The 18,695-nt window shown below is 45.3% G+C and overlaps 1 protein-coding gene across 1 annotated transcript in view; it reads right to left on the bottom strand.

The window, feature by feature from the left end:
* Positions 1 to 17,460, bottom strand: part of oprm1 (opioid receptor, mu 1) — a 76,321-nt gene extending 58,861 nt beyond the window's left edge. Inside the window, exon 1 of the mRNA XM_056291671.1 lies at positions 16,893 to 17,460. Coding sequence (XP_056147646.1) covers positions 16,893 to 17,170 — 278 coding nt within the window. The 5' untranslated portion in view covers positions 17,171 to 17,460. The remainder of the gene's footprint in view (positions 1 to 16,892) is intronic.
* Between the last annotated feature and the right edge of the window lie 1,235 nt (positions 17,461 to 18,695).

Here is an 18,695-nt window from a genome sequence, read left to right as displayed (position 1 = left end):
TTATATTTGACCGTTTCATCGATGCAATTTTATCATTGCATATTAGACATACCGCAGATCCTGCTCTCTCCACAAATGCAAATTCCTCTGTCCACGCAGCCTGGAATGCACGGTAACCATCGTCTTTTTTTCTTTTCGCCATCTTTTCCGTTACAAGGGTTGAAGCGGATAAACTAGTTGGCTATCTGATAAAATTGATTTCTTCACCTTTACAATGACCCGGACATGCTCGCGAGCCATTGGTTCCCGACCCGACCCACGGGTGACCCTTGACCCGTGAAATTTATCTTCAAAACTAATTTCTGTTTACTTTAAAATGACACAGTATTATTAAGAAATATCACAAGTATTTTAAAATCAGTTCCAAACTGATTTTTTTGAAAAAACAATAATTTTCAACTCAAAATTGTCTGGGAGCCATATGCCGTCACCGGAAGAGCCATATATGGCTCGCGAGCCATAGGTTCCCGACCGCTGTACTAGACCCTTTCCACTGCAGCCATTTTGACATGAGATAGTAGGGTAAACACAGGTGTTACTAATGATACTAATTAAGGTTCCGTTCCATTCAGGTCAAAATGTCTTGAACCCGCGGGGTCTCGATGTGCCCCGCGTGTGAATAGACAGGCAGACAAGCGCCCCGTGAGTAAACGCCAGGTGTTCTACACCTGGTAACCATGGAAACGGCTTCTGCGCACTACAGTTTTTTTCCCTCTCGCCTCCATGTTTGCTTTGCTCTGAAGTTAGTTCGATCACACGAGTCTCTGGGGATCCCAAGTCCCTGGAATCTAATACTACCATTTTCGGCTGCTCCCGTTAGGGGTCGCCACAGCGGATCACCCGTTTCCATTTCTTCCTGTCCTCTGCATCTTCCTCTGTCACACCAGCCACCTGCATGTCCTCCCTCGCCACATCCACAAACCTCCTCTTTGGCCTTCTTCTTTTCCTCTTCCCTGCAGCGCCACATTCAGCATCCTTCTCCCAATATACCCAGCATCTGTCCTCCACACATGTCCAAGCCATCTCAATCTTGCCTCTCTTGCTTTGTCTCCAAACCGTCCAACCTGAATTGTCCCTCTAATATACTCGTTCCTAATCCTTCTTCGTCACTCCCAATGAAAATCTTAGGATCTTCAACTCTGTCACCTCCAGCTCTGCCTCCTGTCTTTTCGTCAGTGCCACTGTCTCCAAACCAGCTGGTCTCACCACCATCTTGTAAACTTCCCAAGTCCCTGGAATCGCCACTCTGTTAGCATAAACGCCAAGTGTGTGGTCCTGCATCTTGACTGAATCGTCTGGTGTGTGCGTTTTACGATTAAAATATCGAAAATCGGTTAAATCTGTCGTTATGTCTGCGATCTTCCATGTTTTTAAAATCAGTTAAAAATCGAAAATCCTCTAGTGTGCACCACATATAAGTGGAATGGAACCTCAATTGATTTCATTAATTAAACCTGTATTTACCTGCTATTTCATGTCAATATGTCTGTCTTGAAAAGCCTATTCTTTCATGTCAGCTAGTACTGGTCATGTTTCGTGCTGTCCGGAGACATGGTTTCACGCGTTTTCGGAATATCCGGGAAGACGCCGACAGTGGAAACGGCTGATCAGTCATGTGAGTTAAATGTTCAGTACGTCGGAATTTATTCAGCAAAGGTGTTTCCATCTCCCATTTAGCACATTAACTCTTTTTAGAAAACGGCAAAAAAACCACCTCAAGCGAGCATTAAAACGTTTTTGCCAAATTGAAGTTTTTTTTTCGAATTTTGCCGTATCTATCCACCGTGCAGTACTCCAAAATGCGCATAAAAATACATTGACGGAAACACGGGCTAGAGAGAGTGAGAGGGAACGAGAAAGAGGAGAGCGACAGGTTTTATTTATATTTAGTAAATGTATACATTAATGTTTTGACCTTGAGAAATGTTGGTCTCCGAGGAAAGAGACAAATCCTTTACACCCCCTTTGGTTCTAGTTTCAGGGCCTAACTGATGTAGGGATAGTTATATTTGAAGAGCCAGACTTAGCTGAAAACTTCACATCGATGCAGCTAAACATTATCGCTCTCAGTTCTCGTCTTGCTCGCAGAAAGATACTACTTCTTTGGGCTAAATGGGCTGCTCTCTCTGCTCTCTATTGCCAGCGCCTTCAGACTCACCAGGCCGAGATGATTGGAAGGAAACGGCGCCAAATGAATAATTTGTTATTTTAAACCATTTGGCTGCATCCGCCTCAAGGGAGTCCAACCTCTTCTCTCTCCCCGCTTTTCAGCACCACTTTACATTTTCTCTCTCTTTTTTTTTTGTCCATCTTGCTCCACTCCACTATTTATCCAAATGTCGCCACTTGACAAGAGACGGGAAAGGGGCGGGGCCCAGGAAATGTTACAATGGACCGGACCAGATCCCTAGAAAGAGAGAGTTACGTCAATGAGGGGGTCAGAACGCGAGAGGGTCACGTGGTTCATGTAGCCGCCGAATAGTTCCAAACGAAGCTTGGCGGGTCATTTAAATGAACTGCTTAGCCGCGATTTCTGGTAACTACTAACCAATATTTTCAGATTTTCACATTTATATATCAGATTTTTACATTTATATATAGATATACTAGATATATTCCAACATGACACATATTCTATGCGCATGTGTAGGAATTGACGCGCTGTCACGCTTTAAATTACATCGTTAATTTGATTCAAACGTGCTTGTAAAATGGTCATCATTAAAATGTCAACTGTAGTTTCTTACCTGTAAATTAACCTTTGATTAATGCGAGAAACATAACTTCGCCATAGAAATCCTATTGCCCCGGGTCGCACCGTTTGGAACTATCCGGGGCTCCTATGATCCGCCATTGCTGTTGAATAATTGGCCCATTGACGTCTACGGAGTTGACGTAACTCTCTCTTTCTAGGGCTCTGGACCGGACCAAAAGTAATTGGCTGGGAGAGAGAGGTTGACAGATTTAATACCCAACCGCAGTGGGCCGGCAGCCTACTCGCCTGGGCCAGTCAGACACACAACCCTTGCTTGTTTTTATTTAAGTGGGGGCTGGAGTTATTTATATTTAGCGTGGCATCAGCCCCAATTGTCAAGCGGCCCACCGGGCAAACTCCTGGTGCGCCAGATGGTCAGTCCGCCATTGCCTGCACCCCCTTTCGTCGTCATCCCTAGCTGATAGAGGACACGATGATGTCCCTTAAACTAGAACATTTTTAAATCTGCCATTCGCGGATTAGCCCAGAAAATTTTCTATACCTGGCAGCCCCTCTTATCTTATTTTGACTGTCTGACAGTTTTTCCCTATGATTAAGACCACGTGTGTTATTTGTATTCTGTGTCTTAATTTCAATTGGATGCTGTGTATCAATGTAGACTACAATACTTATGGCATATGGTGTAATGAATGAAAGGTCACGTGTTTAACTTGACCTACTCACGGATGTACGTGCAGTGCGTGTGACGTATACAGGAAGTTAGACGCGCATGTTATGAAGGTTGTATGTCGGATGAACGCTAGTAAAAGGTACACAGTTAAGAACCTACGAAGTCGGCTCGTTCTTGAATTATTCTTATGTCAGTAAGACAAGGCGTCTACGGACATTACATGGTGTCAGAATAGTCTGTGTATCTGAACACGAGCGGTCATGCCGAAGTTTAATCCGCCGAGTGAATTCAAGTTTGACTGCCCCGTTGAATGGCCGGAGTGGAAACAACGGTTTTCGCGCTTCAGGCTCGCGACAAAGCTGGATAAAGACGACGGGGAGATTCAAGTGAGTTCGCTGATTTATGCAATGGGAAGCGAGGCTGAAAAGATATTCAGCTCGTTTGACTTCGCGGCGGAGGGTGATAAAGTGGACTATGATATCGTACTGAAAAGGTTCGACGACTACTTTATTCCCCGCCGTAACATCATACATGAGAGGGCGTGCTTCTATCAACGTAGCCAACAGCCAGGAGAGACAGCGGAGATGTACATCCGGACATTGTATGAGCTGTCTGAACACTGTGAGTTTGGGGACAAGAGGGATGACCATATCAGAGATCGTCTGGTAGTGGGCATAAAAGACAAAGTGCTCTCCCGTCAGTTCCAGCTCACAGCGGACCTTACTCTGGTGAAAGTCATTGAACAAGTGCGCCAGGCGGAGGCAATAACAAAGCAGCTCAGCCTCCAAGCTAACCAACCAGAGGCCCAGCTGGCTAACGTCAATGTTGTCCGATGGCGGGACGAACGCCAAAACAAAAAGGGCGGACAGCGTCATGGTGGCAGCAGACCTGCAACCAACAAAGTAGATGAATGCGGGAGGTGCGGCAAGACGCAGCACACCGATGAGCGGAAGTGTCCTGCAACGAACAGTAAGTGCAACAAGTGTCATAAAAAGGGACATTGGGAGCGTGTATGTCACTCTAAAGCGGTGAGAGAAGTCACTGAAGAGGTTAAACAGCTGTACTTTCTGGGAGAAGTTGGCAAAGAGAGCAGTCAGGAAGATTGGACTGTTAGTTTAACAATAAGTGACGTACCAATAACCTTTAAAATTGACACGGGGGCTGACGCTACTGTTATCAACCAAGGGACATTTAAAAAGCTGAAGCCAAACATAAAACTGGGACCTCCTGACACATGCTTCATAAGCCCAGGTGGAAACATCAGCTGCATAGGACAGTTTCAAGCCACAACCAACTACAAGGAGAAACAATACTCCTTTCCAGTGTATGTGATCAAGGGGAGAGGCAGCTGTCTGCTGAGTCGTCCAGAGGCAGTGGAGATGGGTCTAGTGAAGCGGATGAATGAGGTCAGTGGAGTTTTCGGTTCAAGTGGACTGCTGAAAACAGACCCAGTGAAAATAGCTCTGGTGGAGGGTGCCCAGCCATACGCGGTGCATACAGCCAGACGGATACCGCTGCCACTTGTACCACTGGTTAAGAAAGAACTGCAGCGCATGGAAAATGAGGGCATTATTGAAAAAGTGACTCAGCCCACAGAATGGTGCGCCGCTATGGTGCCGGTGCTGAAACCGAACAAGAAAGAGGTTCGCTGCTGCGCTGACCTCAGGAGGCTGAATCGAGCGGTGAAACGTGAGAAATACGTGCTGCCCACTATGGAGGAAATAATGCCAAGGCTCGCAGGGTCAAAGTTCTTCACAACGTTGGATGCAGCAAGTGGGTTTTACCAGATCCCCTTGCATGAAGACAGCAGGGGGCTCACCACTTTCATCACCCCATTTGGGAGGTATGCTTTCTGCCGCCTTCCATTTGGTATAACGAGTGCTCCAGAGATTTTCCAGAGAAAGATGGCGGAAACTCTGACTGGGCTAGAGGGCACAGAGGTGTACATGGATGACATCCTTATACATGGAGAGACTGAGGAAATCCATGACCGGCGCCTAGCAGAGGCGCTGGGGGTCATTGAAACAGCAGGTCTCAAACTGAACCAAGCGAAATGCAAGTTCAAACAGAAACAAGTCCGCTTCCTTGGTCATATCATCAACGAGGCAGGCATCAGACCTGACCCGGACAAAGTGGCCGGAATAGAGAACTTTCCTCAGCCCCAGAACGTGACGGAACTCAAGAGGTTCCTCGGGATGGTGAACTATTTGGCAAAATACGTCCCAGAGCTGTCCACTGTAGGTCAGCCGCTTTATGGACTGCTTAAAGCAACGACAGAGTGGCTGTGGGGACCTGCACAGAACACAGCATTCCAAGACCTTAAAGCAGCACTCGCCACCGCCCCGGTACTCACCTTTTATGACGTCACTAAGGCTACGGTGGTGTCAGCAGATGCCAGCAGCTACGGGCTGGGAGGCGTTCTGCTCCAGCAGCACGGGGAACACTGGAAGCCCGTGGCCTACTGCTCCCGACGGCTGAGTGACGCAGAGACAAGGTACGCACAGATCGAGAAAGAGTGCTTAGCCAGCGTCTGGGCATGTGAAAGGTTCGAGAAGTACTTGTTTGGGCTTGACAATTTCAGACTTGTCACCGATCATAAACCACTAGTGCCTCTCATGAACAGCAAAGACTTGGATAATGTGCCCATTAGGTGCCAGAGACTGTTAATGAGGCTGATGCGTTTCAATGCAGTGGCTGAATACGCACCAGGCAAAACTTTAGCTGTGGCTGATGCACTCTCCAGATGCCCAGAGCAGCGCTACGGAGATGGTGCTTCTCATGATGATGTTGCAGCGCACATTGATGCCATCGTGTGCCAGGTGCCTGCCACACCTCAAAGGATGCAGGAGATAAAACAGAGCACGGATGGGGATCTGCAGCTCCAGACAGTGTTGGGCTTCATCAGACACGGCTGGCCTGAGTATGTCGATAAAGTGCCGGAGACAGTCAGAGACTTTTATCAGGTGAGAGGGGAGTTATCTGAGGTAGATGGTTTAGTCATCAGAGGCAGTCGTATCGTCATTCCCACAGAGATGAGGGAGGTGATCTTAGACAGAATACACGACGGGCACCAGGGGATAGTTAAGTGCAGAGAGAGAGCTAGCCAGTCAGTGTGGTGGCCCAAAATGACAGAGCACATTACAACAAAGATACAGCAATGTCAATTCTGCAGAGAACACAAGAACACACAGAGAAAAGAGCCTTTAATGTCAAGTGAGCTCCCATCCAGACCATGGCAGAAAGTTGGCATAGACCTGTGTGAGTACAAAAAGCAAAACTACTTGATAGTGTCTGACTATTATTCCAGGTTTTTGGAGATCCTAAATCTACCAACAACTACTAGCAGTCAGGTTGTAGCTAGGCTGAAGGCTACATTTGCACGTTTTGGTATCCCTGAAATTGTAGTTAGCGATAATGGGCCACAGCTAGTTTCAGAAGAGATGAGGAGGTTCAGTGAGGATTATGATTTCATCCATGTGACTTCAAGCCCACACTACCCCCAGAGTAATGGACAGGCAGAGAGGGCTGTTCAGATAGCCAAAAGCATATTAAGGCAGGAAGACCCTCTCCTCGCCCTGTTGACATACAGAGCTACACCCTCTTCTTCCACTGGAGCCAGTCCAGCGGAATTGCTCATGGGTAGGAGACTCAGAACCACCTTACCCACATTGCAGCATAACCTGAAACCGGCCTGGCCTAAAGAGGAACTGATCAAAACCGCTGACGCCGCAGCCAAATCGAGGCAGGCTTTCTACTACAACCGCAGGAACGGCGTGCGGACACTGCGCCCACTGAACTCGGGTGACGCAGTACTCACCAAACCTGATGGACAGAAAACATGGACAATGCCAGCAGTTGTTCACAGTCAGAGCTCCACTCCCAGATCCTACATAGTGGAGACAGCTCAAGGTGAACATTACAGAAGGAACAGGCGCCACCTGTTGGCCACACCCAAAACACTCACCTTTGTCAGCAGGGATCCTGACCATGTCACTCCAGGGGAGAGTGGAAACACGGATGAGTCCCGAGCAGCAGAAATGCCAACTTCCACACCATATGTTACTCGCTCTGGCAGGGTGAGCAAGCCAGCAATCCGGCTGGATTTGTGAGGCGTATGGACTTGTGTACTGTGGGAGATTTTTAATTTTTTGTGAAAAGGGGGGTGATATACAGGTTAAAATCGTTGGCAGTAAATGTTCAGAGAAATGTTTAGAAAATAATCTTAGAGGGGGAGATGTAATGAATGAAAGGTCACGTGTTTAACTTGACCTACTCACGGATGTACGTGCAGTGCGTGTGACGTATACAGGAAGTTAGACGCGCATGTTATGAAGGTTGTATGTCGGATGAACGCTAGTAAAAGCTACACAGTTAAGAACCTACGAAGTCGGCTCGTTCTTGAATTATTCTTATGTCAGTAAGACAAGGCGTCTACGGACATTACATATGGGATATATTTTTCTCCAACCACTAAAATGTATGACATAATAAAGCACGATTTAGGTAAACAGAAATGACTACTAATAGTTCATTTGTACATGGTGCTCAGTATTTCATGTTCCTGAACTTGGTACTTATGAGATGACTGAATGCATCTTGTTGATGTAAAGCTCTCAAACGTATTTTCTTTGTATTTTGTAGTTTTTGATTGATCTTATAATTGTTATTACTGTAGTTAATATTTATTTTGCATAGGCAATGGGTGGGGAGGGGGGGTTACCAAAATATGGAGGGACAATCATTTCCATTCCCATTATATTTGTTTGTTTTATTTGTACACCCAACGTCCCTTCCAATAAAATACTATTAAAAAAGCCCTAACTTTTTTTGTCATATCAAGCACACACACACACACACACACACACACACACACACACACACAGAGAGAGAGAGAGAGAGAGAGAGAGAGAGAGAGAGAGAGAGAGAGAGAGAGAGAGAGAGATTTTGTCTGTCAACTCCAAAGGTAATTCCTGTTAGAAATGGGGAGAAGGCCGGGGGCATGCTAAATAAGTTCCAGCTGAGGGTGATAAGTTTAAGTAATGTCCTCCACCTTCGATCTTGCTGAAAAACTACCTCAGAATGCAAACTAAGAACCCCTGTACAGTCTCATCCATCATATACAATGTCCCAACTCTGGCCAGGCACCTGTAGACATATCGGTCCAATCATCAAAGCCTTCCCAGCACAAAACTGCCTTGTCAGATCCTCCATCGAGTTAGGGCAGCAGCAGGATGAGCGGGCAATCCTTGATCACATGCAAACCCCTCCACACACAAGAATTCTTTGACTATTTGGACTTTAACATGCTGGTTGTTCCATTCCCACTTTTAAAGTGGCTGAAGTGCCTGACAAGTTAAACAAAGCATGTCCTCGATGCGTTCATTCTCTTTATCGATTCTCTCAGACCAATAGAGTGAGTAATCCAGCCAATCCTGAGGTGCTGTTCTGCAGGCTGTCCACCGTTGCCTTTCCTCCCGTCCGCCTCTCTTGTTCCTTTCTCTTGTTACTTCTTTCCTTGCTCATCCCTCTCCTTCCCTCCTTATTGCACCAATCTTTTGCGAGTACCCGACAATCTTCCAACCAACTACTCCCCACCCCAACCTTCTGTTCTGCCACACTCTTGCCTTCAACGATTACTTCTCTTTCTTGTACCACATCTAGTAGAAACTTTCTTTGCCCAGAGAGCATTTGAAACAAATTTGGTGCTTTCAGTAATGTTTTCTTGTTTTCTTTCTCTGCTCTGCTCCCTCAGATGAAAAGCAGATAGCTCTTTGACTACCTGTTGTCTAGGCCATTCTCCGCAATCCACAAGCACAGTAGGTGATATTCATAGTCAATCTGTTACAGCGATTCTTCCCTTCCTTTCATTCAGCATCGAGGTGGTGCATATGAGAAAAATTGCAGATACACTCATGCACCGATGAGCTGATCAGGTGAGGAAGGGCCAATACAATCCTTTGGTTTTTTGCATACCTGCTGCACTCAGTAATTGAAAAGTAGGCTTTTACCACTGAATTTGAAATGAAAATTTATGGATGTCTGGCATCTAATCATTTTTTGTGTGTGTCTGTGCAGAGTAAATTGTTTTTAAGATGGGGACTCCTGTGATCCTTAGGATCATCTAGACTGATGGCAGTTCTCAGAGGTTCACTCTCTCCCATGGACTCCCTGCATCCATTGATGACTTTATGGTTGAAGTGAAGAAACTGTGGACTTCAGGTAAATGTTAGAATTCAATGTATGGATTCCTCATTAAGAAATGAGTTCCTTAACCTTGCCTCAATTTCAGAAGTAGAAGAAAAAGCAACTCTTAAGGCCCAACCCTATGCAGTATGATGTTTGAGGGTTACTGTTGTCAACACAGTCCTAGAACCCCAAGCATTCAGTCCTTCTTCTGTAAATGACTCTATGTCCCTGTCGGGTGAATCGATGGATACAGATGTACTGTAATCGTGTGAGTCTATGAGCTCATGGTCCTCTTGGCCTGCTGTTTTTCATGTGCCTAAGTTCTCCTATGATGCTGAATTAAAACTTCAGTAGGCAAGTTTAACATAATCAAAATGGCACTACTTATTCCAGATCCCAAGTTGAAGTCAGCCATTATTCATAGTTTAGTGCAGGAAATTGTCAGTGATAAGGAGATGGAACAGGTAGCTCAGAGTCTTACCAAGACGCATCTGTGTTTAACTGAGAAGGGGTCCTGCACTGGATTTGGTGAATCCAAGATAAGTTTAAGATATAAACTATCTAACTATGGCACAGACCTAAGAAAACTGGTGTGTCCAGAGGTGACGGTGAACTTTTAAAAAACAAACCTGAAGGAAAGCACAGTGCAGCCTTTGGTGTCAAAAAGGCAAAGAGATCGGAGGTGAATTTTTGTCTGACATACCCATCAGCCGAAACTGAGGAGCGTCTGGAGGCCATGCAGAAAGCTCTACTCTTAGATGTAAAGAAGAGGAACAAAAGAGAGGATGTGAAACTCAAGATGGAAAAGACTTTCGCACACAGAAGACATGAAGTCGTTCCTGATGTAACAATAGTGGAGGATTTCATGGCAAGGTAGCCTGCTTTGTGTGAAGTAAGGCTTGTCTCACACTGGGTTTCTCATCTTGGATTTTGTGTTGATAAAAGGAAAGTCTTAGGTACACTGGCAAACTGCTAATATACCAGATTGTATATAATTTGTATGGTGTGATGGTGTCTTTCTCCCTGATGAACCCGATGAACCTGATTCCTTTGTGTGTATTACCTGTTTTCAGATCGATGCTGAATTCAAGAGAATCACCACCATCCCACTTCAATCCAAGTTCCTGTCTCAGCTGGACCTCCACTCTGACAACCTGACAGGGCTGTTCCAAGAGAGGAGGACAGCTAGGGAAAAGCTCAGAACAATCATTGCACAGATGGCTGATCTAAGTAATACAGGGGTCCCACAGTCATGAAAAACCTAGAGACATTAACAATTTTGAGAATGTTTTTTGGAAAACATTAAGATTTTGAGAATTGTGGAAAGGTTATACAAAATTGTAGAATGTTTTAGTTGCCACATGATTTATTGGCAACAAGGGCATACAAATTGTACGGAAAGCCAGGGAGGCCATGAGTGCATTTATTTTTCATCTTTCTCCTTCTACTATTTTGTGCATCTTTTTGTCTCAATTTTAACCTTTCCTCTATTCATCTATGTATCTTTATATGTTTTTCTACCTACTCTTTCTTTCTGTCTCTTTCCTGTCAATCTCCGTCCACCATGATTTGGAGCTCACAGCAAGGCTCATACCATCGTAGGAACCCTGGTGTTATATTCTCAGAAATATGTACCCATATGACAATTTACACCAGTAGTTGCCTTTGAAGTAAAGCACAAGGGCAGAATTGAGATGCTAATCAAGAAAATGTGCTTTCAGTGTGACGATATACTAGATTAGATGCTGGACAAGAGTGTATCATTGAGGGAGTCTTTATCTACATGGGTGAAGATCTAGAAAACCTTGTGCGGGAATATGTGATATGTATATAAATCAGTGCTTACTTTTCCCCCTTATCTTCCACTCTTCTCTTATTCTCCTACTTGATCACTTGGGCTGAAATGATTCATTGATTAATAGAAATCAAAATTTTCTATGCCTCCTACCATTATGCATAAATGTGTGCACAACTACATTACATTACAGTCATTTAGCCAACACTTTTATCCAAAGTGACTTACAACAAGTGCATTTAACATAGAAAATCCGAAGAACTACCTAAGAGCAAAACCAGTGCTAAAGCAGAAGCACAAGAAAGAGATTTTTTTTTTAAATGAGTGAATACAATAAGTGATAAGAGCAAGTAACAGGATAGCAGTTCTTGAAGAGGTGAGTTTTCAACCTGCGCTAAAAGATGGGCAGCGACTCTGCTGTCCTGACATCAGAGGTGAGTTCATTCCACCTCTGTGGGGCCAGGACAGAAAAGATCCATGACCGGGTCGATCGGCAGCAGGGGCCTCTGAGCGACGGGGCAACCAGGCGTCCCGAGGCAGCAGAGTGAAGTGGTCGGGCGGGGGTGTAGGGCTTGACCATGGCCTGGAGATAGGAAGGAGCTGTTCCTTTCACTGCCCTGTAGGCTAGCACCAGAGTCTTAAACTGGATGCGAGCATCTACTGGTAGCCAGTGTAGGGACATGAGAAGGGGAGTTGTGTGGGAGAACTTAGGGCGGTTGAACACCAGATGAGCTGCAGCTTTCTGAACAAGCTCCAGAGGTCTGATGGCCGATGCCGGGGCGCCAGCAAGGAGGAAGTTTCCGTAGTCCAGCCGGGAGATGACTAGAGCCTAGTTAAGTAGTGAAGTGCTTCAATTATCATAGACGTTAACTAGTGAAATTTTGCCTCTTCACTCGTAACTAGTTGCGCACATGTTTACTGGTGAGAATTTTTTTTCTTTTTCCCCTCTTTTTCTACCCAGTTGTACTTGGCTAATTATCCTACTTTACAAGCCGTCACAGTCACTGCTCCACCCCTTCTGCCGATCCCGAGAGGGCTGCAGGCTACCACATACCACATGCCTCCTCTGATACATGTGGAGTCACCAGCTGCTTCGTTTCACCTGACAGTGAGGCGTGTCGCCAGGGGATGTAGTGCATAGGAGTATCATGCTATTCCTCCCAGTTCCCCCTCCCCTCTGAACAGGCGCCCTGACTGACCAGGAGAGGCACTAGTGCAGTGAGCAGGACACATACCCACATCCAGCTTCCCACCTGCAGACACGGCCAATTGTGTCTGTTGGGACACCTGACCAAGCTGGAGGTAACACAGGGATTCGAACCGGCGATCCCCATGTTGGTAGGCAATGGAATAGACTGCAACACTACCCGGACACTATTGAGAATTTTTGTCAAATTAGTAGGATGATAACGGCAACTAGTGTGACAAAAAGTTTAACATATTAAACAAATGTTTCACTAGTTACACACAGTTGCTCAATAGTGCTGAGCGAGGTGCAGCTACTTAAAAGAGAGGCCCAAACATGTTCGGTACATAGCCCAACTGGTGAGATGAAATACCTTTAACTAGTCAGCTAGTGAGAGAAAACATCAGCATCACTAGTTAACCAGTGACTCATTTTGGACTCAACTAGTGAGGTGAATATGTGCTTGAGTAGTTAACATGTCAGACATTTTGCACCTCACTAGTTAACTGGTAAGACCTTCAGCATCAGTAGTTTGGACCAGAGACCCACTAGTGTGTTCAAAAGCAGACTAGTTGGGACTTTGGTGATACTAGTGCGGTACCCAGTGTCACTAGTAAGGCTTCTGTTGGAAGTAGTTGGACAAAAGGGCCACTGATAGCTGAAGAAGAGTGACTAGGGTTTTTGTTCAACTAGTAAGACAAAATGGTCAAACTAGTTGTGTCAAAGGCTGACTTAGTGGAGGAAACAGGTCTGATATCAAGGATATTGAATAAATGCTCAAAGAGCTTGCCACATAGCGGGCAAATGAAACAACCTTCATGTTAAGTGGTATGGATCAGACACGCTGACAACCTTTTCATTTTGTCTGTTAAACAGCTACACAAGTCTCTGCCATGAGTAAAGCCACAACAGTTCATGTGATTTAAACATCAGCTGAAAAACCTATTTGTTTGATTAATGTTATACTGTAGTTGCTTTCCTTGTCTCTAAATGTACCTTCATTCTAACTTTCACCTTACCTTGTCTTGTCACCTTGTCTTGTCACTGTGCCTGCCCAATTTCATATTAATTTATTCTTTTCTCGATAGGGCTTTGTTAGGAGGTCTTATTTACCTACCTTTGTCTGTTTTGTTCAGGGAAATTGATGATGATGCCATCAACAAGGCCATTGACACCACTGTTGGGAATTATGTTCGTCAAGCGCATGCTTCAAGTGATGAACCAGAGGACGTTGGAATTGTCCTTGAAGGCATCAAGGTGTTGCAAGATCTGGATAATGTAGCATTGCTATGCTCTTCGAACTGATGTATGCCCTGAACCTCAGCTACTCTGCTGACCTCCGTGACACCTGTGAGGTAGTCCCAGCAATTTTCATGGAACTGGATGGAGGTAAACTTGCTTTTTTATTTGGATTTTCCCCCCCTTTCCCCCAGTTATCCTTGGCCAATTACCCTATTTTCTGAGCCATCCCGGTCGCCGCTCCACCCCCTCTGCTGAGCCAGGGAGGGCTGCAGACTATCATATGCCTCCTCTGATACATGTGGAACTACCAGCCACTTCTTTTCACCTGACAGTGAGGAGTTTCGGCCAATTGTGTCTGTAGGGACACCCGACCAAGCCGGAACAGAATAGACCACGACGCTACCTGGACGCCGGAGGTAAACTTTCTAATAAAGCACTCACTCTAAAAAACAGACTCTTTCAGTAAAAGGGTCAGAGAGACAGCACTGCAAGAGTCTCTTGTGGTTCACAAGACATTTGAATTGGGTGGCACGGTGTCGCAGTGGTTAGTGCAGTCGCCTCACAGCAAGAAGGTCCTGGGTTTGAGCCCCGGGGTAGTCCAACCTTGGTGGGTCATCCTGGGTCGTCCACTGTGTGGAGTTTGCATGTTCTCCCCGTGTCTGCATGGGTTTCCTCTGGGGGCTCCGGTTTCCTCCCACAGTCCAAAGACATGCAGGTCAGGTGAATTGGCCGTAGTAAATTGTCCCTAGTGATGAATGGGTGCATGTGTGTGTGTGTGTGTGTGTGTGGGCCCTGTGATGGCCTGGCGGCCTGTCCAGGGTGTCTCCCCACCTGCCGCCCAATGACTGCTGGAATAGGCTACAGCATCTCCGCGACCCTGAGAGCAAGATAAGCGGTTGAGATAATGGATGGATGGATGGATGGACATTTGAATTGTCCTAAAAGGCATCTTTGGTATTGCTATTTGGGCTGCATTTTCATTTTCTCTTGTGAATCCACTGTTGTAAGTTGACAGTATTTTCTCTTGTGACTCCATTATGAAAACACTACAAAGAAGCTTTGTAACCATTTTTGTTTGCTGCTGTGAGTCAACTTTAAAAACAGCTGCAGTATTTTGTATTTGCTGCTTTGAATTCTCCTCGACAACAGCTTTTACAAGGTTTACACGTCTATTTGTGCGTATTTCGCAGGGAAAACAGTTCACGCAGGGTTGTTGTATTTTTTTCATTTGTAAATCCACTTTGAAAATACTCTTGCCAGCACTGGGGAAAAAATGGTGTATGCAGGGTTAATCTTGGGAGTAAACTTTATAACAAAGCACTAGCTCCAATTCCCCTTATACACTTTGTGCCAAGTTTGGTTTACGTCAGTGAAATAGTGTTATCCTTGTTCTGTGTTGGCTCATGGGGATGCACTTGTTTGTGGTAACAGCTCACAAAATCTTGTATTTACACTTTTAAATCTACCATGACAGTTTATACTGGGTTTATAAATGTCTTTGCTGCTCTTAATCCACCCTGAAGATGCGTGTGAATTACATATATTCTGCTATCAATATACTGTGAAAACAGCCGGTGCAGGGTTATATTGTATGTATTTATGAATTCGTTGCACTTTATGCAGAATTTACGGTATTTTTGTTGTGAATCCACTCTGAAAACGTGTGGTTTGCATTATTATGTATTTGTGTTTGAACCCACTGCTGTTGATGCAGGGTTTACAGCGTCCCGTTTCAGGGTTTTGGGTCCTCTGTGAAATCAGTTTACGGCAACCGCACTGAGTCCTCTGTCCTGGGTAAAGTTTACTCTGCAATGTTTTAAGGCTCAGTATAGCAACATTTTAGTGCAGAACTCTGACCCTTTGCTTTTTTGTGTCAATGCAAATCAGTTTTTTTTTAATATTTTTGATTTTGTATTTTGCACATGCTTTAACATGGAATCGATGTCTACAATATGTTTGGATGGAGTTAACGTTAACAAATAAAGTTAGATTTACAGACCTAACCGGGATAGCCGGAACATAATGAAATTGCTTTAAAGTTACATAATACCTTTGAATAATATTAGCATTGAGACATCAAGTTGGAGCTACAGCTGAAAAGCAGGTACCCTGGACATGATGAAATCACTTCAACATTACACAATAGATCGGTGTTACCGTAACTGACAAATAATATGTTGAATCAAGGTGATTACTTGAGAAATCATTGGTTGAGAAAAAGGGGGAAATTATCTCAGGTGGCCGCATCCTGATCACGTGGGACCAATGGACACCTTAAAATCAAGTTAATTCAAAGGACTCTTCTCTCTCAGTGATGCTTGTTCGTTTGCTGCATGTCCTCACGTTTTAAGTGCCACCAGTGTGTCACTAGAGATGAGTCTAGAGCAAAGAAGGGATCGTTCCCCCCTCTCCAGCAGTGAGCGAGCGATGCTGCATGCACATCAGCTTTTCAAGCACCACCACTTGAACAGTTTAGGCCTTCTAACGTCGAAGCTAAACATTTTGAAAACAAACACAATGGTGACGGCAAAGAAGGCCCTTTGTGTTCTTGTGTTTTCTTGTTTATTAGACACACGTGGGGGTGGTGTGACATTTTCTAAAGTGGCAAATTTCTGCCCGTCAAACATTTTAGAGCAAAAAAAAGAGAGGCAGCATGCAATCCCATTCAGCAGCACTTGTAAGGGCATTGCAATGGGTTGGCAGCTGCACTCAGAAGTTTGCATGCACGTTCCTCAACGGCTTGTGTGCGCGTGCGTGCGCGTGCGCGTGCTGCATTTGAGGACAGGGGTGATGCGAGGCTTTCGCTCGTTATCTGCTCTCTTCTTGCAGGTGTGACGGGAGAAACTACAGCCCCGCTATTTCTTACGCACACACTGGCTCACATACTGCCAACGCCATACTCGCAGTGTTTCCGCGGGTCTGTATGTACCCCCCTCCCCATACATTAGTAAACACATGGATATGAAAAGGTTACGAGTCGACAGAACATGGTTTGTTTGTTAGGCGATACCACTTCTTGCGTGCGCGAGCTGACTAATGGCAGGAGGGGTGCTCGCGGGGCAGACCGACAGACGCGTGAGTACTTGAGCTCTCTTACCTGATAATGACATACATGACGAGCACGTTGCCCACCAGCCCCACCGCGCTGACTATGGAGTAGAGAGCGGTGATTACGATGGCTATGATAACCGGCGTGGCGTCGCCGTCCAGGCTGCCAGCCTGCTCTTGGTCGCATCGCGTCTCCGCCAGGCTCGTGCTGCTGTTGCCGCCGCCGCCGCTGGTAAAGTTCCGACAGTGTGTGTGGTTGTACAGCATGGCCATGTTGGTGAACTGGCCGTGGTAAACAATATCCGAACTGTTTAGTGCGCTCTCCATGCTCCACAGTGATGGATAGACGGACGGACGGGTGGACGGATGGATGGGTGGGTTGATTTGTCCGTTTTAAACAAAAAAGCGGCTCGGTGGAGTCGGTCCTTTAAACCGCGGTCCCCGTGCGGTCGCCAGAGATGAGCTGGGTGAACCGACCTCACCGTGTCCAGAGGCGCTGATGAAGGATGAGACTCTCTCGCCGGCCAGCGCTCGCTGTGCGAGACACGAACGCGCCTTGCGCACGGCAACGCGATCCTACGGGACACTGCCAACCGAGTAAATATGAATTAGGCAACCTCACGTACCTTCCTTCCTTCCTTCCTTCCTTCCTTCTTTCCTCCCTCCCTCCCTTCCTTAATCAGTCATTCTTTCTTCCCCCTTTCATACTTCCCTTCCTTCTTTCCTTCTCACTTTCCTTCTTTTCTGATTTCTTTCCTTCTCAGTTTCCTGCCTCCCTCCTTCCTTCCCACATCCCTCCCTTCAATTTCATCTTCCTCCCTACCTCCCATTTAGCTCTTTTGGTTAAGCAACGGGACCCAGTGCACACAGGGACTGCCTTGCCCTGTGCTGGACTTGTCCCTGTCTTCCATACTGACTCTGCTTTAGACCTCTAGCAGGTGATTATAAAGATGGCCATGATGATGAGGGGAAAACAACTTTAAATACAAGTATATTGGAAGAATAAATGCGCAAAACCCTTTCAGGAAAAAAAATCATCTTTTTGCAACAAAGATGTGGATCAAAAAATTATCAACAAAAAAACAAGCAAGAGAAAAATAAATTATTCACAGAAGATCTAGCATTCACATGAACAATCTTAGTTAACATTTCAATGCCTTTAAAAAAAAGAATATTTCAGCATCATTTACACTCCTGCACCATACAGACTGTCTTCACATTTTAACTTTTTCTTTCTTACTATTTACATAAGCTGTGCAATATTTCACTGTGAAATAGCTGTCAGTATATCATGTGCAGCTTTGACACCTTATGCACAGTTTTTTTTACTGATTTTATCCCCAAGCAGCACTGTTCACTTGAATTTTCACTTTTCATATTTCTCTTTAACTGCTACCCAGTAACTTTGATAGCTATGCACCTTGTCCTTTTGTGCTCTGCCTACTCTGTGCTCTATCTACTGATTTTTAGTCAGTCTTTCCCTTGCACGCTTGATCATTTAATCATTGTTAAACTTGTGTATACATACTTCAGGGCATTTTGAGCAACTGTGGCAGAAACAATTTCCTCTGGGCGGGATTAAAAAGTTTTCGGAATCTGAATCTAAATAAACCATCACTTCAGTGCTCTCTTTGATAGCAGTGTGCTGAAGTGGAATGGCATACATCCAGTGTTCCACAAATAGTAAGGGTGAGTCAAATGATGCATTGGTCCTACGGATCAAGGGATGCTTTCATTCCATGCCCAAATAGCATCATATTGTGAAGAGTGAGAGTACACAGTCACGCCGGCCACAAAGCAATGCAAAATTATGCAAAAAAAAGGTTGTTAATGAATATTGTTGTTACGATGG

The sequence above is a fragment of the Lampris incognitus genome, chromosome 13 (assembly GCF_029633865.1).
Source record: "Lampris incognitus isolate fLamInc1 chromosome 13, fLamInc1.hap2, whole genome shotgun sequence".
Classification (NCBI taxonomy): Eukaryota; Metazoa; Chordata; class Actinopteri; order Lampriformes; family Lampridae; genus Lampris; species Lampris incognitus.
Note: the sequence above shows the minus strand (reverse complement) of the source record. Positions and strands in the feature narration are given on the sequence as shown.